Genomic DNA, 24,093 nt, shown 5'->3' with positions numbered 1-24,093 from the left:
GTTGGCGTTCGTTGGGCATGCTAGCGACCTCGCGTCGTGGAACGCGAAGAGGGACGCTACGCGCGTCGTATCTTCCATCTAGCCTGGCCGTTAATTCTCACAGGGCGAGCGGGGAACGCGGTCAACAGGCGGGCGAGAGGGGGGCAGCGTAGGAGAGGAGAGAGAAGGGGAGGGGGCGCGCATGCGCTCGAGCTCATCGCGGCGTTGCGCAGGAGAGAATTTCGGCATGTCTAGCCCGCGTTTCAGAGGAAGAGTGGAAAGGTGGAGGGGAGAGGGGTATGGGAGAGGTGGAGGGGAGAGGGAAAGTGGGAGGGAATGTGGAGAGGGGAAGGGGAGAGGGAATGTGGAGAGGGGAAGGGGAGAGAGATAGTGGAGAGGGAAAGGGGAGAGGGTGAGTGGAGAGGAGGTGTGTGGAGAGGGTATGCACATGCGCAGTAAGGGTGGTCACGCCGCACACCACCACCACCACCACCGCCGGATTGAGCTCGACCTTAAGATACTTCGCATCTAAAATATTTACCTTACACAATAATGATCACACAATTGGAATTACAGCTGTAGTTCAAGTCTAAATTCTGGAGTTCATTTGGCAATCATTTCAGGAGGGATGCCAAGGTCGAAGCTGTTGACGTTCCTCAGTTGCTGTCTGCACTTTATCCTTACAAATGAGATTGGGAGAATGTTAAACATTCTGTGTCTAAAGTCAGTAATTGTGAAGGTTGTCACTGAGGAAACTCGCTTAGCCTCCGCATTTGATTTCGGCAGGGCAAGCAGCGTTATTGCTTTCTCTGCAAGATGGTGTTTCAGCTGTACGAACCTTTGTAGTTGTGTACCTTTGTCCAGAATTCTACGACTGGTTTATGCACACTGATCCCTTCCACTTGTATGCGCCACAGTTTGCATTCCAGCTGGAGCTGCCCACATAAAGCTTTTGGATTCTTTAGATGAAATGAATGTGCCCATGTTGGATTGGTGATAATGATGAACATGCTTCAACAGATATGGAATGCTGTGGTTGTTCGGTGCCCTAAATATTTGCCAAAGTTGCTGCATAATATCAGCTACACATATTTCTATAAAATTCTTGCGATAGGCCAGGTATTTCAAAAGGAGCCAAGAAAAAATTTATCCTGCCCACAGCCTGAAAGTGTAGCCAATTTGGTGCAAAGTAGCCAAACCATGAAACCCTGCCCGTGGGCAGCATATGCTTGCGTTTCCAATAGGGGCCCAGTTTACTTGCTTGTTATCCTGGTGTGGCGAGTCGAACAATGTCAATTCTGCACTGTTATATTGGCAGGCTATTCATTGTATAATTCGGCTGGTGGGCTCACTATACAAAAGTAGGGGTGTGCGAATATTCGAAATTTCGAATATTTTTCGAATAGTGTTTGCTATTCGATTCGATTCGCACTGGAATTTTACTATTCGAACTATTCAAACTTCCCAAAAACAAATGCAGTCGACGTCCGATTGAAAGTGACCCCTTCAGATTTTCAATATTCTTCACCTCATTACACTCTCGTATTGCGGCAAAGCTGCCTTTCAAGCTCCGTTACTGTCGAACTTTGCAAAACAGTAAACGTGCGATTGGAAGTGGTCTCTAGATTTTCAATATGCTTCACCTCATCACACCCTGGTATTGCGGCAAAGCTGCCTTTCAAGCTCCGTTACGGTCGAACTTCGCCAAGACACAGTCAACGTCCGATTGGAAGTGGTCCCTAGATTTTCAATATGCTTCACCTCATCACACCCCCGTATTGCGGCAAAGCTGCCTTTCAAGCTTCGCTACGGTCGCAAATGTATTAACTCAAGAAAACGCTGGTTACAACATGCAGATGAAAGATGTGGCGGAGGTGGAGGCTCAATTAATGCTGTTTTGGACCTGAAATTTGGGCAGGAAGTCCGAAAAATCGGAAGCCGAAGCTTTTTAGTACCAAGTATTTCGGATGTTCTTATATATCGACGTCTGCGAGGCAGATTTGGAACTCCGGACTTGAAAGGAGCACACCCTTGTCCACCACATCAGTTGGGCTTCCACAGAAGTTGAAAGAGGAGGAGAGGCTGAGGAAATGGCATTTTTGCCTATCACGTGCAAAGTGTTGTCGGCAACACTTTAGTTGCACCAAATCATGTACATAAATACAATTCGGCCTCTACATTGCCTCATTTTTAATAAGACAACTATGAAACACCATCCTGCCAGCGCTTCATCAACCTAGCGAAAAGAAACACTTTCATGTTGCTATCTCATAAGAATATGCCTAGGGGTCCTAACTTTTTTTTCTGCAATTTCGCTTCGAAGTATTCGAAAAATATTCTAGAAATATTCGAGAAATATTCGAAAAATATTCGATTCGATTCGCACTCACACTTCAATATTCGAATTCGCTTCGCACCCAAAATTTTGCTATTCGCACAGCTCTATACAAAAGATGCAAATAAATGCCCTTTTGTCAGTTTGCACTACAGTGTACTGTGCCCATTGTTCCTTGAGTGTGAGAGACCCTGACAGCCAACGTGGTACTCTGGCGACAGTTTTTCTTGGTTCAAGGCTGTTCTATCGTGGAAGCAGGAGACGTCGACACTTTGTCTGATGCAACTTGAATGTGTACAGCCGCTTGCTGCGGCCATTCTTTATTAACTTTCATGACGTCATAAACATTATCAATGTTGCCAACATAAAACCACGACCATGCCGTACGTGGCTGAAAACACGAGAAGTATAACAAAGGCAATTTCTATTTGAACTGTGGATAGAGCATGCTCAGCATGGATTTTAATTGCTGACAGCATGCTTTCTTGAGAGTGAGGCGACTAGTTGTTGTGGCGTGTTTGAACGTGTAGGCATGCCAAGGATTTTTTTGCAAGCTTTTTGAAGAACTTTGTGTGAGTGTCACGTGTCCGCATCTTGGGAGAGCAAGGTCTAGAGCACCGAGATAGTAGGCAAGCCCGTGGTGAGTGCGGAAGCGTCGTCGGTGGTCTTAGTTTTCTATATATAGCTTCTTCTATCTTTGGGAGTTGCGGCTCAGAGCAGGGACGGTGCTAGGATTTTTTGGCTGGTGGGCAGCCATGACAAGTGAGTCCCTTTGAGGGGGTCAGGAAGGCGGGGAATTTATGCGTTGCGTCATGATTATGTTTTATCTTCGGGGGCAAGGCGGGGGGGGGGGGGCAACTGCCCCCCAGTACCCCCCGCTGGCGCCGCCCTTGGCTCAGAGAGTGAGCTGACCACGTGCCACAATTGTTGGGCATAGCAGCAGGCGTTATGACATTGTTCAGAATGGCATGTGACGTTTGCTCAGCTGTGTCCACGCATTGAGTGATGTAGGGCCGCCTCACAACTAGAGCTGATGGCACCTCCTGGCTTTTAGTTAATCTTGGCTACATTTCATGTATCCCAGCACTGTATACCGTAACATTTCACTATGGACTAGTAATTAGAATCTCTGTAGGCAGATTTATTGCTCTATGGAAAGAGCATGCTTTTAACTATAGTTTGTACTTTGGCTTTTCAAAATGTTTATGAGCACTTCCAAGGCATCGTTTGAATGCTTCATTCATAAGCTTATGTTGTTGGTTTTTCTTGGTTCTGCTGGCAGTCACCTCCTCACTATTTGTCTACAGTTTCAAGTGCCTTTGTCACATTTGGCCACTTCTTTTATTTTATAAATATCGTGCCTAGTACTGCTTTATAAACATTCGGCCTGACAGCCACGGTTAGGACCTTTAATTTTACACCAAGAGTAATGTGTGTTCTTTCTGGGTTCCAGGCCATCCGAGTGCTGGATGACGGTGTGGGCTGTGACATTGTGAAGATTGGCAGGCTGGTGCGCAACCGGGAACGCTTCATCAAGCGACGACAGAGGCTGCTGGGACCCAATGGCACCACACTCAAGGTTTGCACACTCTGCTTTTTATGGTGGCAGTTAGTGTAGATTACTCATTATACTGGGGCTAACATTCTCACTGGTCACTGTAGTATATGGCCCAAACTGATGTCCTCCATACCCATGTGTCTTGAAAAAAAACTTTGCTTAAAGGGGCCCTGCGACACTTTTGCGACTGCCTTATTTAGCACTGCAAATGCGTGTAGTTATGAATGCCGAGACGAACGCAAAAAGAATTATGGAAATTGGTGCACGAAAAGTGAAGTTATTAGTCCTCAAAGTTCAAAACTCAAGCAGACGACGACGAGAAACGTTTTTTTCGAATTTCACTCTCCCGCTGACGTCAAAGACCGGTTCCAATCACCGTGCGCGTCTTATAGAGACACACCGGAAATGTCACCTCATGGTGGCCTTCACACAGTACATTGCTACCCCTCTTTTTGACGGTGTTGTTACCATGCTTACGACAAACCACGTGCGTCCGCTAGCAGACGCTCCCATGATTTGTCGTGCAGTGCACAAAATGAGTCTAGAAGACCTAACAGACCTCGAGCGCGAGCTCTTGCGACGCAGCGATTGCTTGCATGTCGTGCACGCCATTGCAAATTGAAAGTGCGTCGCTGAGCCCCGCGCCAACGTAACGTTGCCCCGCGCAACGCGAGGATGGCTCCATGGGCCCAGACGAAACGCTACGCCCGATGACGCGGAAGGCGTCGGCCGGTAAGCGTTTAGAATTATTTTTTTCGTTGGCAGCATCGTGCCGAACTGAGCGTTGCGTGTTTCGCAGGTGCCGGTGTGGCCGGTGTCGCTCGATGCCGCAAAAGACAAAACGCGGAAGAGTATCGTTTGATTACCATTCCACAGCGCACCTAGCGTCGTGTTCGTTGTTTTGAAAATATACCACTTAGAAACAGGAATCACTTCTTTCTCGGAAAGCATAAAAAGGGGTTTTGTTCCTCTTAGGCCTCCGTAATATGGCCTAGCTACGACCATATGAATATTGCACGTCACGTGTCGCGTCGAGCCAATCAAAAACGAACGGTCTTTATCGTCACTGTCACATGACATCACGTCACTTCCTGTTACAGAAATGGCCGATGTGCGTCGCCATAGTGCGAAATGAAGGTAGTTTATCCCGTGAATTAAAGTTATAACCGCTTCGATTTCGGCGTTGCCACTTGCGCAACAATATCGGTGCATTCCACAGTACCAGAAGAACCGATGAAAAAGACATGCTCAAACTGTGTCGCAGGGCCCCTTTAATAGACCCTTTCCATAATTGTAAAGCTAGCTTTCCTGCGATGCAGTTAGCCCAACTATTGGCAGCTAGTCGCTTCTGCAAACAGCCTCAGACTCGGTTTGCTTGCGCTGTGACATGGAAAATGAAGATTCAGCTCACTTGATATAAACACGCATAATAGATAGGGCCTAGCAGGTGCAAGTAGGACCTCATTTCCACTTGAAGCACGACAGGTGCCGCCATTGTAGTTGGGTAAATGTGCAGCGCAGGGAAGCACACTTGCAGAATATGAAAAGGGTCTGTTGGGCGAGGTGTTTAGATCACTTGTTGCTTTGAGATATTTATTGCATTAGCCTATGAACGGTGTTGTGCATGTGGTTTTGTAAAATCTAGTGTCCTAAAATGAACACCTGTCTGCATGTAAGAATTTTATGACATGGCATGGGAAAGCAGGGAGGGGGAGCCAGGGAGCATGCTCAGTCTTCTTCTGTGCGTGCTATATAGTAGTCTGGCAGTAGGTGAGTGCACTTGTCTCAGGAAAGCATGGCGAGAGAAAACGCTGTAGAGCAAGGCTTTCCTGTGGCGATACTGTAAGGACAGCACAGGCTGTCCGAATAAAAAGAAAACTGCTGCAGTGGATACAGGTAGAATAAGAGGTGTGCTAATACATCTGTGTTCTGGAGTGTGCATAAGTGTTCATGAACTTTAGTGTGCTTAAGAACTGCACGGGCACGAACTGCTCGTGCAGTTTGTGCCTCAGAGGGGATCGCGTTCGTACCTCGGAGAGAGGCCTGTTTTTCTAGTCAGCTGAGCCGTAGTCGAGTAGGTAGGGAAAGAGGAAGGTGTGAAACAGCAGGGGGGGCAGTTTGTCCTAGAGATCACGCGACTTCACTAGTCCATTCAGCCACGCATGCTTTACAAAGTTGTGGTCGCTGCAGCTTAACGTGCAGGTAACCGATGCCCTCTGTCTTGCTTTTATGCTGCGGCGGGTGTAATGACTGAGCAAGCCGAGATGGCTGGTCACTTCGTGTGCGATCTTTCGTTGTGCCTAGTGTTGGTGCTTGCATTATCTTGAAGTTTTGGAGACACGTTGCAGCGAGAGGCAATGCGATGTGACTTTTCCAAAAGGCAATTTGTAAGAGTGAGGAATATTTGTTAATGACACCGGTGGAGTTCCAGTCTGCGGGAGTTTTTTTGTATCTAAATGCATTCAACTTGGCTGGGAGCAGCTTCACGGTTTGATTTATCTATATTCTTATGTGCTATGCTGTGACCAACAGTGGCCTGACAAGAGATGTTTCAGAAATCAGTCCGTGTTGCATCATGTGAACTTTACTTCCATCAAGGCATCAGTTGTTGCCAGTATATAGTAAACAGACAAGTGCCCTTGTCAAAACATTGATTCCAGCCAGAGATGTAGGTTTTTCTTCTAGTACCACTGTTGGTCACAGCAGGTCATGATCCCCACCTGTGAACATATGTTCTATGTGATGATGTGTTGCTTTTCCTTACGTATGCAGTTTTGTGTGTTTGTGTGTCAAGACACATAACTTTTATTTTATTCACTTGACGGCTCCTGTGTGGATTCAATAACGATGCACAAGTTTCAATGCCCAAGTTCATTACCCATACAAGCAAAGAGTACTTCAGTAGTACTCCTTGTTTGAGACATATGAAACGATTCAGTTGCAATAGGAGGCTCTTGTGTGTGGCATAATTTGTATTTTATGTCAATGGTTGTTATGTATTACCACAATTTTTGTTGTTTCTGCTCACCCTCTGCATGCCAGTGCTGCAGTAGTTTAGTATAATATACTAATTTCCCTTATTTGCATGATTCTAGTGTGCCTCCAATTGTTACGCACAAGTAATTTTACACTAGGAAACTTAGAAAAAAAAAATAACTTGATGCTGATATCGCTCTTTAGCCCAATTGTAATGTGTACATAAACCTGAGGGCTACATTTAGTGAAAACAAGTGTGCATTAGAACCGTGCAAGTACAGTACTAGAAGTACAAAGGAAACGAAATGCTTGTGGAGCCTTGGGTAGACTTGAGTGCATGGATGAGACCCAATGAAATTCAGCAGGTGCCTGGAGTGCTGATGAACCCCACCACTAGCGTATGCAGCTCTCACCTGTGCATTTCTCCTGCTATGAGCATAGCAGTGCCTTGACTGCTATGCTCCTTAACATCTGTGCTCCGTGACATCTACTACATGCTCTTGCTTCTTGCCTATGGGTCCTCCTTCAAGTTGATGTGCTTGTGCCTTCCATAGTTTCCATTGTTCACTGACACGATGCGTTGCGTGCATGCCCTCAGTTTTGTTCAGCAGCCTCTGGTTCGACGACGTTGGCGCCTTGATGGGGGGCCCTCTACATCTACGACTTCCTCTCTGCTTTTCTCGATGCAGGCCATTGAGCTGCTGACCAACTGCTACGTCTTGGTGCAGGGTAACACAGTTGCTGCGCTCGGGCCATACAAGGGACTGCAGCATGTGAGGCATCATTGTCTCTTTTCTTCTCTCAGTTATATATCGACATTATGCAGCAGCATATTGTGCCTAGCGTTCCAGTGTCGTGCGACTGCTGCAAAACATTGAGGCACACAGGTTTTGCCATCAGTGTAGGTGGAATGATGGAAATTGAAAACATCAAGCCATCATATTTCAGAACCCTATTTGTTAAATATGGGAACTTTTCACTCACTTATCCCAAAGCAGCTTCTGGCAATATGCCAATTTAACAGTGCACAACGAATCATCTTTGTTGTAGTCAGGAAGTTGTTCTGCAGATTCTATGCGACAGGCAGTGAGCCATGACTAGTTGAAAGGGCATTGGTTTGTGCTTGTTCATGAACAATAGCTTAATTGTCTTGGCAGTCTTTCCTGCCCTTGGCTCAGCTGCACATACAAAATCGAGTGCGCATTCCATTTCAGGTTTTGACAGACACATGTGTACACTGCAAGTAAGCATCGTTTGAACCGCAGTACTAGCCTGTCTTGCTGTTGCATTTGTTGTGTTTCTTTGCTACCATTGATGTGTCCTTCTGGACTGCTTTATAGTTGTATCTGTTTAAATCTTTTTGACACAGACTACCACTGCCACGCATCTTAATTGTTGCCTCTTTAAAGATGCTTAATTTTGGTTTGCTGGATTGCCTTGAGCCCCAACACTGGAGTAATATCGAAAGATATATCTTTTGTTTTTTAACTGGAGAACGTCATGAAGAGGCTAGAAGCTTTTGTCTTGAAGCTTCTGTCTGTCTTCTGTGCACAGTGAATTGCCCGCGATATATATCTTAGATTGCCATTGACCAGGTAAACTTCTTGCCTGTGTGAAGCCTCTGCTGTACACAAACAAGAAATTATGCTTGAGACCTACTGTTGTGGTTCGTCATGGGTGGTAAGCAGGGAACAAAGGTGAAATGAGACTAGTGACAAGTGAATGTAGATTTCAGGAAAGACAAATCTCGGCAGCATTTAGGGTCAGTTCAGTCAGTGAAGTGTGCAGTTTTAACCCAGCTTGAAGTTTGTGAACTGCTAACATGGTGTTGCATACTCAATTCTTTTTCCCTGCAGTCTGATCTGCATTGGACAAACAGGTCTTAGCATCAGAATAAGAGAGCATAATAGTTCTCTTAAATGTCGATTCTTTTTCATTTGTCAGTTCGTTGCCGTGATTGTGGTTGGAGACCATTTTTTTAAAACACCATGATTTTGCATGAAGGAACACTAGAGGCAAATGACAAACTATGTCAGAGTGAAAGGTCAATGCTTGACAACATCTAAAGTGTCAGTATTATGCACAGAAGCACTTTAATAATAAAGAAATCATGGTAAATGTAAGACACCATTTGTGCCACCAGTGGGACATTGTGGCCCGATGACATAAAATGCCCTCAATACGATTAATCACTAGTGCTCAAACTATCCATGATAAAAAAGAACATTGCAGTGTATTGGTAAAGGGCAGCCTCTGCGGTGGTACGGCGGTTACGGTCCTCAGCTGCTGACTCTAAGGCAGTGGGTTTGATTCTGTGCACGGCGGTCAAATTTTTGATGGATTATTATTATTATTATTATTATATTATTTTTGATGGAGTTGAAAATGCTAGAGGCCTGTGTAGTTGGATTTGGATGCAAATGAAAGAACCCCAGGTGGTCGAAATTTCCAAAGACCTCTACTACGGTGCACCTCATAATCATATCATTGGTTTGGCACATAAAACCCCAGCCATTAGTGTTATTAGGAAAGGGCAGGCATGGCAAATGCTACATCACGAGCCTGTTCTCAGAGGTGGTCGTTTGAATTGTGCTAAGGATATGTGGACCACTAAAACTTCATTTTCTTTCAAACTAAGCATTTCCTTGGTGCTAAACAAGCACTGCGAGGTTTTTGGAACGCTATTTCAATAATCTACGTCAGCTTAATATTTGCCTTTTTAAACACCGAGATGAAGTGATGAGGCAAATCGTGGAGGACTTCCACGTCAAACAGAAAGGTTCCGCATTTGTCAGTCAGTCGTCTTTATCGTTGCTTGACTGCGAGGTTTCTCTGCTAGACTTGGGTTGAGTATGTGTGTGTTTTGCATACCATATTCACAGTTGTGCCTGCCTCACATGTCACTGTTGTCTAAATCATTTGTAAATATTAATTAGTGTAAGAGTCTAGGAAAGGGAAGTGCTCTTGCAGCTTCTTGCTGATGACATCTCATTGTGACTAATGTGCTAGCACAGTGTGCTTTATTATATGATATATAATATAATATATTTATTATACGTGGTCAGCATTAATCTGGAGTTTATCATATCTTTTCGTTTTTTAATAAACTTCCAATTATCACTTCAGCACCTTGCTTGTCATCTCACTTAGTCCTTGCCCTACTGCCCATAATGATGTATGGAGACCGGTTTCTCACTTTCTGGCCTATTAGTGAGCTTTGTAGAGCACTCATCAAATCTTTTAAAGTACATTTGCTATTGTAGGTATATGCTATTGCTTGAGATAACCAAGTAGTGTTGCTCAAGTCTGGCCACCAAAGGTGATGTAAATGGAGTGTCATTGTGACACGAACTGAAGATAGTGCTAACGAAACTTTGTGCATTACTTAAGTTGACACATTTCATTCCTTCAGCTCTGTACATGGTTCGAAAGGTAATTGTGCAAAACATGAATTGAGGAGATGTGAGGAGGGCAGCACCAAGCCATCAAATGAAGACACGCCACACAAAACGCATCGATGTAGGCATCTAATGTTTTTTCTTTATCATTCCTTTTCAATCACCGAAACCCACGGTGGTATCTTAGCATGTAAGGTGTCAACTCGCTAAGCTCAAGGACACGGTTTCAATACCCAGCCATGGTGGCTGCTCTTGATAGATTTGAAACGCGGAAACACTCGTGTGATTAGATTTAGGTGCATGTTGAAGAACGCCAGGTGGTCGACATTAATCCCAATATATGTACAGTGTGCCTGATTATCATATCTTGGTTTTGGCACGTAAAACCCCAGCAATTACTACTGTGACCCCATTACTACAATGTGACATCTCATTGGATAGTTGTTGCTTGCGTTGCCCTTTTAGTTCCTGTTGTGTGGGGGTCTTGTGTGCCTGCCTTTGTTCAAAGCATACAAAATACACATGAATTTGTGCAAGTTTCTGCCTTTCTATAAATTTTAGACTTTTCGTGTGGAGCGTACTTGCGCTTGTACTTGTACTTGCATGTACAGTGCTCGTCAAATGAAAGCCGAACACCGGCAAGCCTTCGCAGTGGTATAGTGCGCACCGTCTAGTTATCACCATGGACAGGCGCTCATATGCGCAGTGCGATCAAACCGGATGCGTGCGCCTGTCAATGGTGATAACTGTACGGCGCACACTATACCACTGCGAAGGCTTGCCGGTGTTCGGGTTTCATTTGACGAGCACTGTACTTGTACTTACATGTGTGCTTGTACACTTGTACTCATACTTACATGTGGAGTGTTTTGCACACTGTATGATTTCCCAGTTTTCGATCTGGTGTGCTTCATGAGAAATGGCCTGTGCAGGTGCGCAAGATTGTGGAAGACACCATGAAGAACATCCATCCTGTCTACAACATCAAGGTGAGCTGCCGTTTCTCACAGTTCTGGTTCGATTGCTCGTGGGGCACTCAGTTTAAGCCAAAGATATTGTTGCAGAAAGGTTTCTGGTGCCTATGCTTCTATTTGACAGTGCAGCCAGATTTGTGCATTGACATGTGGTCGAAGGGTTCTGGCAGTTCCTCAAATGCCGCTTTATACAAGTCAATAGAAGTAGTGCATCCACCAGCTGCGGCACCTTCTCGGCCCGTGGCAAGACAGCGGTTGTGCGATGCGCAACACAAAAGCGCTGTTGGTGTTCTTGAGGAACACTCGACTTGACTAAAGATTGTGAATGATTATTTTGTGTATGTATGTGTGCTTGTGACTGTACGTACTACAGTAGAACCCCGCTGTTACGTTCCTCACTGCTGCGTTTTCCCGGCTGTTACGTCGTTTTCCGCCGGTCCCAGCATAGCTCCCATAGGATACAATGTATTGGGAACCCCGCTGTTACGTCGTAACTGTCGGACCGTTCCCGTATGATACGTCGCGAAGTGCGCTCGGAGCCGACCGAGTGACTACCAAAGAGAGCGGCCATGGTGCATTTTCACGCAGTTTGGCCTCGTTTGACCGTAATATTAGCCGTATGAGAGGCGCAAGCAACAGAATCTTTCAATTGATGCAAACAAAAGCATGGCCTTCGAGATTCAAATTGCAAAGATGGCGTCTATGACGTAACTGCTCGCGAAAGCAAGGCCTTCGAGATTGGCATTTACTATTGACAAAAGCATAGCCTCTGAGATTTGTATTGCACAAACATGGCGTGAATGACGTAACTGCTTGCGAAAGCAAGGCCTTCGAGATTGGCATTCACTTCTGCCATCGCGTTGGCGTAGACTCATCATCATCGTTATTTGTCGGAGAACGGGAGGAGTTCGAGCTGGCTGGAGCTCGCGTGGTCGTGCGTACGGTTCGCGGTCGGACTCGCCGCACCGGTCGTGATTGCGTGTGCTTAGTTCTTTCATGCCTACAGCTGTTGGTGTTAAAAAAATCACATACGTTGATTACATTTCTGTGGATGAGGCCGTCCTAAGCTCCGCGTTTCTATCCATCGACTAGATCGCGGCTGAGCACGCCAATTTTCGTGCTACTCGTAAGAATTGAAATAAAATTCTGTACCACTAAATATTTTGCCGTTTTTCCTGTTTTTCGGCTCTTACGTTTCCCGTCTCTTACGTTTATTTCCTACGGTCCCTTCAAAAACGTATCAGCGGGGTTCTACTGTATTTTTGTGTATATGTGATCATTGTATATATCATAGTCATCACCCGACACCAGAGTAGCAAGCCAGGTGACAAACCAGGCTAGCCTAATCAGGAATTTCGTTAAAGATTATTATCTATCTGCATGATTAGAGCTCTGATGTGTGATGTCACATTTCTTGCATTTAAAAATTGATTGTGCCATTAGGGAAATTTGTGAGCTGAGTACTTGCATATGTTGATGCATCAACAAATGCAAATGCAGTGTTGGTTCCAAAGCTTCAAAGCTCCACGTTTTCCATAACTGCTTGAAAGGCTATTCACGTGGCATGTGGACATCAGCATAGCACCTGAACTGCATTACGCAAATGCAACAAGGTTTGTTCAGGGCCAGTAGTAGGAGTCGCTACGCTACAAAGGGGTCAGTGCCTCATGCAGGAAACTGTAAAGTGACTGCGGAAAGTGCTCAGATCAAAACGTTGCTTTTATAAAGTATGTGCCGTGACCCCTCAGGCCATTAATTCTCTGTTGTATGGCTGTCCCATTGGCAGGCACTGATGATCAAGCGGGAGCTGGCCAAGGACCCTAAGCTGCGCAATGAAAACTGGGACCGCTTCCTGCCACACTTCAAGGCCCAGACGCTGTCCAAGCGCAAGAAGCCCAAGAAGCAGCGTGTCAAGGGCGAGTACACACCCTTCCCACCACCACAGCCAGAGAGCAAGGTACGCTGTCTTTCATTTCTGAGGCACTGCTTCCTCACTGGGGCAAGCGAGCCATGCAGGTTGTCTTTGAACCACCACCACTACATAGCGATTGGTGTCACCAAACCTTACCTTAGTGAACACTGATATATTGAACTTCGCTGCTCTCCTTAAATATTCATCTCTCTACTGTGAGAACAGTTGGACTTGGAATGTGGTCTACATGGGCTGAGCTGCAGGAGGATATGCATTTGGATTGATTGGTTCATGATTACGAGTGGAAAAACAGCGCTAAAAAGACGGGACATTAAAGGACGGCGCCGTGGTCTCGTCTCCTTTCTTGTCCAGTCTTTTTTAGCGCTGTTTTTACACTTGTGATGAGCGGAGCCTCACTTTGAACTCCTTCTGGTTTGCTGGTCAGAAGTTTATGCAATACGAATGCAAATGTAATGTAGCACTTGCACATATATATTGACTTGTACACTTTTGTAGGCTCTCGTATTTGCCTCTTCGGCACTTGATGGAAGCATTAGGCCTTGTAAAATTGTCTTCTTAGTGTGTTATAACTTGTAGGGGTGCGCGAATATTCGAAATTTTGAATATTTTTCAAATAGTGTTTGCTATTCGATTCGATTCGCACTGGAATTTTACTATTCAAACTATTCGAACTTCCCAAAAACAAATGCTGTCAACGCCCAATTGAAAGTGACCCCTTCAAATTTTCAATATGCTTCACCTCATTACACTCTTGTATTGCGGCAAAGCTGCCTTTCAAGCTTCGTTACGGTCGAACATTGCTAAGAGACAGTCAACGTCAGATTGAAAGTGGTCCCTAGATTTTCAATATGCTTCACCTCATCACATGCCGGTATTGCGGCAAAGCTGCCTTTAAAGCTCCGCTACGGTCGCAAATGTATTAACTAAAAAAATGCTGTCTCCAACATGGAGATGAAAGATGTGGCACAGGTGGGGGCTCAATTAATGCTGTTTTGGACCTGAAATTTGGGCAGGAAGTCCAAAAAATCGGAAGCCGAAGCTTTTTAGCATCCAAAATTTCAGATGTTCTTATATATAGAGGTCTATGAGGCAGATTTGGAACTCCTGACTTGAAGGGAGCACACCCTTGTCCGCCACATCAGTTGCGCTTCCACAGAAGTTGATAGAGGAGGAGAGGCTGAGGAAATGGCATCTTTGCCTACCACGTGTAAAGTGTTGTCGGCAACACTTTGGTTGCTCCAAATCATGTACATAAATAGCATTCAGCCTCTACATTGCCTCATTCTTGATAAGACAACTATGAAACACCACCCCGCCAGTGCTTCATCAACCTAGCGAAAAGAAACACTTTCATGTTGCTATCTCATAAGAATATGCTTATAAATCCTTTCCTACTTTTTTTTCTGCAATTTCGCTTCGAAGTATTCGAAAAATATTCTGGAAATATTCGAGAATTATTCGAAAAAGATTCGATTCGATTTGTACTCGCACTTCAATATTCGAATTCGCTTCGCACCCAAAATTTTGCTATTCTCACAGCTCTACTTATAAGGTCATAGCTTGTGTGAAGCATGATATATGAAGTTATTAGCATGAAAAGAGATGAAACTGATGTATTGTTGTGATTGTTGGTGACCGTTTGATGCCTTTGTGCCTTTGTTTCATGTTTTTTTTTTATTGTTTACAAGCATTGGCAAGAGATTGTGGCCACTATGAGATTAACAGTTGAAAATAAATACTATGATGAAGTTGGTTCTTAAAATTATTACACTTTATTGTGAATTGCACAAAGGCAGGCTTTTATTGGACAGTTACATTTTCTTCATTCTCTGAAAACTGTTGGAAGCGGCCTGGCAACCTATGTATTAATGTGTTGTTGCTCATAGTGATGCACCTGTCTTAAAGAAACCCAGCAACAGTGTGTCACATTTCACAGACAAATGGAAAGATGTACAACTGTGCACAAGCCATAGAACACAAACATTCTTGCTACTTAACTTTGTTGTACAGTATAACCTCGTTACAACGGATCTGTTTAGAACAGACATTCGGATATTACATACCAATTTGCGGCGTTATGCCGACCTCCGTATTAGTACCATTGATTGAGCTTCGTTTACAACGGATTCTGGTACAACGGACATTCGGATATAATTGACTAAAATTTCAGGCCAGCAAGGTGGTCAGGACTTCTTTAGAGCGGACTTTTCTACCACGGTCATTAACTTCCGACTTCAAACATCGCTGAGCATACTTTCGGGACGGGAGCAGCGCACCGCGGATATCGACGTACCGATTTAAGAACGAAGGCCGCCGATCCCCGGTCTGTCGATGATCAGCTATGCCTAGCTGTAGCGACAAAAAAACGGCGCGCAGCGTGCTTGGTGTTGCGTTTGGGACGCTGACATGCGAAATTGCGAGCCGCTGCCACCGCTTCTCCGCGCGGTCGCTGCGCGGCGAGCTTGTCCGGGGGGTCCGCTGCCGATGCGCAAAATGCCCATCCGCGGTTCTGAGGAGCCAGCGGGCGATGCGATTCGTTGCTTGAGACGAAGGACATTACGGCTTCTTCGCTTTCGCATGTCCGCTAGCGCGATGTTCTTGCCCGCAAAGTTCGGATTTGGCTCGTACATCGGCACCGTGAACGGAGTTAGGCCTAACCACGACATCTAGTAGAAAGCTCGGTTGCGATGTGCGTGGCCGCGGTGCCCGATGTTTCAAAGTACGTCATGCTCGATTGCGAGTACAAGGAGTTGTCCCGCGGTGGTGTTCGTCATGAGCTTCGAAGTGCTGATAAGAATAACCTCGAACAGCGGCAGGGGCGTAGCCAGAAATTTTTTTCGGGGGGGGAGGGGGTTGTTCAACCATACTTTGTGTATGTTCGTGCGTGCGTTTGTATGTGCGTGTGTGTGTTCGTGCGTACGTATATATACGCCAGCAAATTTGAAAAATTTCGGGGGGGGGGGGGGGGGGGTTGAACCCCCCACCCCCCTTGGCTACGCCCCTGAACAGCGGGTCCAACGAGTCAACGCTATTAGTCGCGCGTCTGCGATGTTCGCGACGAGTGCGGCGCGCTATCGTAATCTGATGATTGAGCTTCCGCTTGCAGCTGCCCAACTAAAGCGTTCCAAATTATCGTCGACCCGTAAACACAGAACAAGTGCGAACGCGTCACTAAGTAGCGCAATTTTCGACAGCCACGACCTCGCGACGCACAAGCAGCAGACGACGATCCCGAAGCGAGCATTAACATGTTTTGACTGCTTCTGCGGTAATACCGCAGAAGCAGTCAAAACGTGTTTTTCGTACGCTTGTTACTGAATGGAGGAGCCAGCTGAAACTGAGAACTTGAACGCGGAGAAATGCTCTTTACGACGAGCCCAAAATGGTGGCGCCCAGTTGCGCCGTTGCCGAGCTATAATTTTGAAAAACGCTTTTTTTATATTTCCGCAATTTTCGCCAAGTCGGCAGACGCAACAAATTTTTTATAGCACTTCTACGTAGTTTTCATTGACGATATTTTGGAATCAGAAAGAAATGGGCTACAGAAACTGAAAATGCGATTTTCCAAAAATCGCATTTTTTTTGGTCCCCCGTTAAATATAAGACCATGTTTGTGACTCGTAATTCTCTCCGGTTATAACAGACCCATTCAGTGTTTACATGAAAGTCTGTTGTAACAGTACTTGGATTTTACATACTCCCTTTACAACAGACCAAAATCCTCTTCACTATGAAGGTCTGTTGTAATGAGGTTATACTGTAGTTATGTATAGGCTGTTGTATACCAAATGTGAGGCTATCAGACATCAATGCAGCATACGTGCTAAGTTATATGCAAGTAAAGAGTGCACTAACTGCACGAAGTTTCCAAAAACGCATAGCCGAGTGTTACTAGTATTGCTGTACATATCATGTTTCGTCCATGTTGAATAAGAATGTTCAGTGTTTTGCAAGAAAAAAATGCATTGTTGAAGGATATGGTACTTGAGTATGCTCAACAAGCTTCATAGATGCCATGGTGTACATTATCATGTGTGGCTCCAACCACCCACCCAGATTAACTTACCATAACAATGTAGCTCCCACTTTAAAGGATGATCTTGCAGCAAATCTTGCTTATTGGGGACAGAAGTTTAAGTGGCAGTTTCCAAAACATGGCATCCGTGATGCATTTCTTGCTTCTGCAAATGGCAGTCTCTGTAACCCATAGAGAGCCATAACTGGGGCTTCAATTTGGAGTCCGCCTATACTTGTTAGCTGCACGAGGCTTGTTTTTTTCACCCTTGTTAGCTGCCTCTGTCTCGGTGTTGAGCCCCTTGGTCTTTTCTCGCGTTACACAGATGGACAAGGAGCTTGCCTCGGGGGAGTACTTCCTCAAGGAGCGTGAGCGCAAGGCCAAGAAGAAGCATGAAAAGGAGCAGTCCAAAGCTGAGGCCGAGGTCAAGCGTCAGGAGCGCCGCAGCAAGTCCTTCCAACCACCTGAGGAACCCAAGTATGTGCCCAAAAAGCAGCCAGCTGCCGAGAAAGGTAAGCACAACCCTTTTGAATGGTACTACATGTTTGCGTTGTGAGGATAGAGTGGCGCCGTAAGGAGGAACAAAAGCTCGGGAAGCAAGGCAGGGCCAAGTGCATGGTTGACTGCAGTTGTGTGAAGTAGGACATGATGGTGCAAGTGTTATGGCAAAGGAGGGCAACACTAGGGGAGCTGGGACAGTGATAGTTGCTGAATAGAATGGAATGAAAAAACTTTATTCAGGTCCGTCGGGGCATGAACTACTAACAGGTAGTGGGCCGCTCCCACGACGAGACAGATAAACCTAGCCTCTCCGCCATGTTGTGGGCCCGTTGGACTGCCCATAGTTGCTGAGTTATGAGAGAATAAAGGAAGGTTTGGTCTGAAAATTTCGGACTGTTATTGACTGCAACCCTGCATGACAGTAGCTGTGCAATATCAGGGTGAACGATGCAGCAACCTCCGAGACCAAAAGTATAAAGTAAGCTAAGGACAGGGCACAGACGCAGCAGGGAGCATTTTGAGCTCTGGTTAGCAGAGGGATGGTGATGTGGCTGTGGTGTCAACGTTTTGTCTTCACTATACTGGAGGCCCCACATAACTTGAGCCAAGACTATAAAATTGAAAGGCGGATTAAAAGCGAATTGAACCGAACGCGTACTATTTACACTAGCCTATGGTTACTCAGGCTATTTTTTATTTTACCCTTGACTAACTCATTAACTATGTTTAATGAATTACCCACCATTTTAATTATTGGCTGAAGACCCAAATAAGGATCGTAGAGTTGTAGAGCACCTTGAGAAACCATTGATTGAATTGTTTCTTGTACATAATGTCTGACATAGTCCTTTTTGCTGCATTGCGAAGTAAGCCCGTGAAATATGAAAAAGGCCACACGATGGAGCACTAGCACACTGCGAACGTCTGTCAAGCATGTACTATTCAGTGAACCACGTCGCCTGCAGCGTTTCATGCGTGCTTCTTTGTCTCGGCAGCGCTTGGCCTGCAGCATGCATTTGTGCCATCATCTAACAAAAACCAGAGGCCGAGGTGCTGGTCACCATCAAGACCCTCTGCCACATCCCTGTGGCCACAATCGCGGCTGCAGGTGACCTTGTTCGCTGAATGCATGCTTGAAAGCAGCATGATAGCACTGTATTAGTGCTCGATCACATGGCTTTATTCATATTTCGTGCGCTGTCTTTGCAACACAGAAAAAAAGGACTGCATGAGACTGGATTTAGTCGGTGCTTTACAACTCTGCGATCATCCTTAGGGCCTTCAGCCAATAATCGAAAATGCTAGGCAATTAAACATAATTATTGAGTTAAGGGGGAAAATAAAAAGTGACACGAGTAACTGCGACTATAGTATGCATTTGGTTCGATTTGCTTCCAGCGTACCTTCAATTTTTCGAAGTCTTGGCTCAAGTTACGTGGGACAACCAGCGGATGCTGTATATTGTGTTGTTATGCAAGTCGAAAAACACAAGAGGGCAGCAAGAACCTGCTATTGTCATCCAGTTGTTTTAATGAAGGCTGTTAGTTTATTGCAATGCTTACTTTGGCAATGCTTTTTATTTTTGTGAAAACTGTTATGACTGCGTGCCATGTTTGCTCTATGCCTCATAGGAGATATAGTATTAATTCCGCAAAGGATTGTTTCCCAAAGCCCACTTGGCAAGTTGGAATTATGGTCTAGATTTCTTCTATAAATCTCCAAGACGTTCCTGCTGTAATGCCAGTTTCAACATCCTTTCTGCTGCAAAGCTCGCTGTAGTCATGTGGCTGTGATTAATCTGTTGTGAATGTTTCTGATGCAGCAACTCCCGTCGACATTGAAGCACTGAAAAAGAAAGTGAAGGCTTCATCAAAGGTACTGTCTTTTGTACATCAAATGTCTAGAAAGTGATATTTGCTCAAAGAAAGCATTTCCAGGTTTATTACAATTTGCTGTTATTTTACTGTTGTGGTTCATGTTGCACGACACTGTTCATGCTGGTGCCCAGCAAGTTCATGTTTGTCAGTTAGCATTAAACACCATCGTCCAGCAGGGTGCTAATGTTCTCTATGCGCATTTCGTGAAGTTAATAGCCACGGTGGTCTAGTGGTTGTGGTGCTCGACTGCTGACACGAAGGTCACGGGATCGAATCCCAGCCGCGGTGGCTGCATTTTCTATGGAGGCGAAAATGTTTGAGGCCCATGTACTACTTAGATTTAGGTGCATGTTAAAGAGCCCCACGTGGTCGAAATTTCCGGAGCCCTCCACTACGGCGTCTCTCGTAATCATATCGTGGTTTTGGGACGTTAAACCCCAGATATTATTATTATTATTATGTGAAGTTAATAGACGTGTTGCAATGCACGTCTATCATCACAAGGAAGACCACATGGGTGCCAGTGCTGTTCAGCCCAGGTGCCGAGGAACGAGACGGACTGCTGGCAAGCGGAAACCAAAAAAAACTTTATTCCCTCTCCCCAACTCCCCTTATATATGCTCGATGGACTGTAGCGCCTCCTTGTGGCCACACGCTTCAAAGCACACTGGCAGCAACCTCTACATCCCTCCTTTTCACATTTTATGGGGCAGCTCCTCACAAGTCCAAACGTCGGGGTCGCCTCACTATACGACCACTGCGAGTCTGTGTCACAGTTGCCCAAGGCGTTACTTCCGGTTGCACGGGTTCTTGAGGCACCGCAGATTGCAAGTTTCCGGGAGGGGCCGGCGGAGATGCTGCTAGTTGAGCTGGACTCGTTTCTGTTGAATGAGGCACAAGATGTTGATGATTACGCTGCAGGATGCCTCTGGGGGTCTGAAGAAGGTAGGACCGCAGATGCTGGGCCTGTGAGAGCACTTCACCATGGCAGCGCGTGTCAGTGACCCATACATAGTCTCCAGGACTTAGAGGGGTTAGCTGGCTTGAAGCCCAACGGCTGTTGTAGTTCTTCGCCTGCTGCGCCCTGTAACCCGTATCCTTTTCCCTGAAACTCACATGGCAGGGTAATGACGGCACCAGTTGTCCCGGTAGTCGCGGGAGACGTCTTTGCAATCTCCGTCCCCTCAGGGCTTGGGCTGGAGAAATGCCGTTCGGACCGGGCGTGTCACGGTATGACAGTAAAGCCAGGTTGACAGTTGAAAAGGAAATATGCTGAAGTTGGTCTTTAAAATTAAGAAACTTTATTCTGAATTGCACAAAGGCAGGCTTGTATTGGACAGGTACGTTTTCTAACATTGTAAAGAGATGTCTTCGTTCTCTGAAAACTGTTGGAAGCGGCCTGGCAACATATGTATTAATGTGTGGTTGCTCATAGTGATGCACCTGTCCTTAAAGAAACCGAGCAACAGTATGTCACATTTCACAGACAATTGGAAAGATGTACAACTGTGCACAAGCCATAAAACGCAAACATTCTTTTGGAGAGCAGGTCTTTCACCGTGCGCACCATGCGCTCCGCCTCTCCATTGCTCTGGGGGTACCTTGGGCTAATGGTCCATATTAAGCCATATTATGACTGTGCAAACTCTGCAAACTCGTAAGACACAAACTGCGGTCCGTTGTCGGTCCGGACGACGTCTGGTACGCCAAAACGGGCAATGCAGCTCTTGATTGCCGCAATGACTGCTGGTGCCAGTGGTGGAGCCCACGGAGACTTCTTCGGGGAACCTGGAATAATAATCAACAGTCGGGACGTAATCGCGCCCTTTAAGTTGAAACAGATCGATGCCAAGGTGCTGCCATGGCCTGTCAGCTGTAACTGTTGGCAACAACGGCTCGGACCGCTGAACTCAAGTCTCGGCACATAGTGCACACTGCGACACCATATGCTCTACCTGCATATTACACTTAGGCCACCAAACAGACTCCCAGGCCCATTCTTGGCAGCGGCGCACTCCCTGATGCCCTTCGTGTAAGAGGGCGAGAATGTCCTGGCGCAAGGCTGAAGGAATTACAAGATGTCGGTCCAGCAGAAGGATATGCTCAATCTGTCCCTCTCCCTCCAGAACGACCTGCAGAGGCACCTTGTTTTTGTCTGGCAATCCTTTCGTGCAGTAGGTCATAACCGCAGAGCAAATGCCATTTTGGGCTTGATGCATGCGCACATCCGGCGGTAATTCCTTAAACACTTCGCTGACGAAGAGCTCCAACATCTCTACTATGCGGGTAGCCGGCAATTCAGAGGGAGCTCGTGACAATGTGTCTGCCGTAGCCAAGTGCTTCCCAGGAACATATTTCACCACATACTGATAACACATCAGTTTTATTGGCATTCGTTGTATGCGAGGTGGCACGAGTTCTAGATCTTTGTTACCCAAAAGGGTGACCAGAGGAAGATGGTCTGTCTCTATTTCGAAGGTGAGACCACAAAGGAACTGATTGTACCGTGAAGGGGAGACGTGGCTCTTGAAAAGTGTGTTTTTAATAATTGGGTGAACAGAATGAAATTTAATAAAGTGTACACTTATTCAGTTTTTTCTGCAGATTCCAAATCTGTGAGTAGATGTTTCATAGCTGCATTAGAACAAAAGATATGCTGTTTCTACAACGTTTTCTAGCACATTTCTTACGGGGATTTTTGGCAACTTCTTTTCGTCAAACACAAAAGCAAAGTATGTGGCAAGAATGCCAGAAAGCTAATCTAGCCGATGATACTATTTATTTTCTTATAATATTTTTTACCAAATGATAACTCTCAATAATCATAAAGTGTATGAAGCAAAAATTTTTCGCTCATATTTGCGTGCATTTATTTTGCATTTGAAGTTTGATGAAAACAATAAAATTAGCATCATCGGCTAGACGAGCTCTCTGGCAGTCTTGCCATATACTTTGTCCTTGTGTTTGACAAAGCAAAGTTGCCAAAAAGTACTGTAAGAAATATGCTCTCAGAAAGCTCATATCTTTTGTTCTAATGCAGATAATACAAATCTACTTGGAGATTTGGAATCTGCAGAAAAATCTGAATAAGTGTACTAACTTTCATTCAGCTAACCTAAGTAATAAAAAAAACTTTTTTCAAGACCCACGTCTCCCCTGAAATGGCCCAAGTCACGGCGAGACACTCCTTTTCTGTCTGACTATAGCGTGCTTCTGTCAGAGTGAGTGTCCTTGAAGCGTACGCTACAGCCCGTCGAGTACCTTCAGGCTGGTCCTGTAGGAGTACCGCTCCCAGACCATAGGAACTGGCATCCACAGATACTACTGTATGGCAGCAGGGATAGTATTTTGCCATGCACGTGTCGGAGCTCAGCAGCAACTTGAGTCGTGAGAAGGCCGTTCCTTGACTGGGACCCCAAGTCCAGGTGCTGTTCTTGTTCAAAAGGGAACGAATGGGCTCCGTAACGTCGGATAAGTGAGGTATGAAGCGTGCGACGTGGTAGGTCATTCCAAGTAACCGTCGTACTCAACTGACGTCGGTCGGTGGCGGCAGGTCCCTGGCAGCCTTAACCTTGTCTGGGTCTGGTGAAATCCCGTCTGCTCCAACCGCTACCCCAAGGAGCTTCACTGAGTTGACCCAAAACATGTACTTCTTTTCGTTGAGGGTGACACCCTCCTTTTCCAGGCGGGCCAGGATGGCATTCAGGCACTCATTGTGCTCCTGACAATCTTTTCCGAAGAGTAGAATGTCGTCAATCATGTTCACGACTCCATGCAAGCGCTCAAGGATTCTTGACATTAACTGCTGGAAATACTCTGGTGCCGTGGCAATACCAAAAGGCAATACCGACCGAACGGCATGATAAAAGTCGCGAGTTCCTGGCTGTCGGCACTCAGCTTCACCTGATGGAAGCTAGACCGTGCATCCAACTTGGAGAATATCTTTGGTCCACCCTACTGGCCAAGAATCTGTTCCACCGTTGGCAATATGAAGAGCTCCCTTTCAATTACTTCATTCAGCTTCGTCAGATCGACGCAGATCCTGTAGCCGCCAGATGACTTGGGCACGACTGCGAGTCCGAAGCACCACTCCGTTGGCGTCTCTACTTTCCTTACGACGTCCAGCAACTCCAATTCATCCAGCTCTTTCTTGACAACGTCGTTTAACGGAATTGGAATGCGCCTTGGGGCACTCAAGGAAAATGGAGACTCCTCCATTTTCCAGGTGTGAGGCGTATGCGGTATTCGGCGTGCCACACTGGCCGCCATGACTGTGATCGGCGCTGACTAACACTCCTAGGTTTGAATGCGTATATATACCCCACAGGCCCATAAGCTTACTGTCCGTTGTCTACAAGCTATTTACAAAAGTAATTGCTAACAGAATTAATACGACATAGGAGTTCAATCAACCAAGGGACCAGGCAGGATTTCGTACAGGATTCTCAACAATAGACCATATTCATACTATCAATCAGGTGATAGAGAAATGCGCGGAATACAACCAACCCCTATACATAGCCTTCATAGATTACGAGAAGGCATTT

General features: G+C 45.8%; 1 protein-coding gene across 2 annotated transcripts in view; it reads left to right on the top strand.

The window, feature by feature from the left end:
* The window catches only part of LOC119383956 (KRR1 small subunit processome component homolog), a 368,573-nt gene that overhangs the window by 5,764 nt on the left and 338,716 nt on the right, over window positions 1–24,093 (top strand). For both annotated transcript variants that reach the window (XM_049412725.1, XM_037652234.2), the window contains exons 4-9: window positions 3,768–3,893; window positions 7,538–7,621; window positions 11,179–11,235; window positions 13,007–13,177; window positions 17,494–17,680; window positions 19,492–19,544. In XM_049412725.1, the coding sequence (XP_049268682.1) occupies window positions 3,768–3,893; window positions 7,538–7,621; window positions 11,179–11,235; window positions 13,007–13,177; window positions 17,494–17,680; window positions 19,492–19,544 (678 nt within the window). The remainder of the gene's footprint in view (window positions 1–3,767; window positions 3,894–7,537; window positions 7,622–11,178; window positions 11,236–13,006; window positions 13,178–17,493; window positions 17,681–19,491; window positions 19,545–24,093) is intronic.

The sequence above is a fragment of the Rhipicephalus sanguineus genome, chromosome 2, assembly GCF_013339695.2.
Source record: "Rhipicephalus sanguineus isolate Rsan-2018 chromosome 2, BIME_Rsan_1.4, whole genome shotgun sequence".
Taxonomy (NCBI): Eukaryota; Metazoa; Arthropoda; class Arachnida; order Ixodida; family Ixodidae; genus Rhipicephalus; species Rhipicephalus sanguineus.
This window is presented reverse-complemented; position numbering and strand designations above follow the sequence as displayed.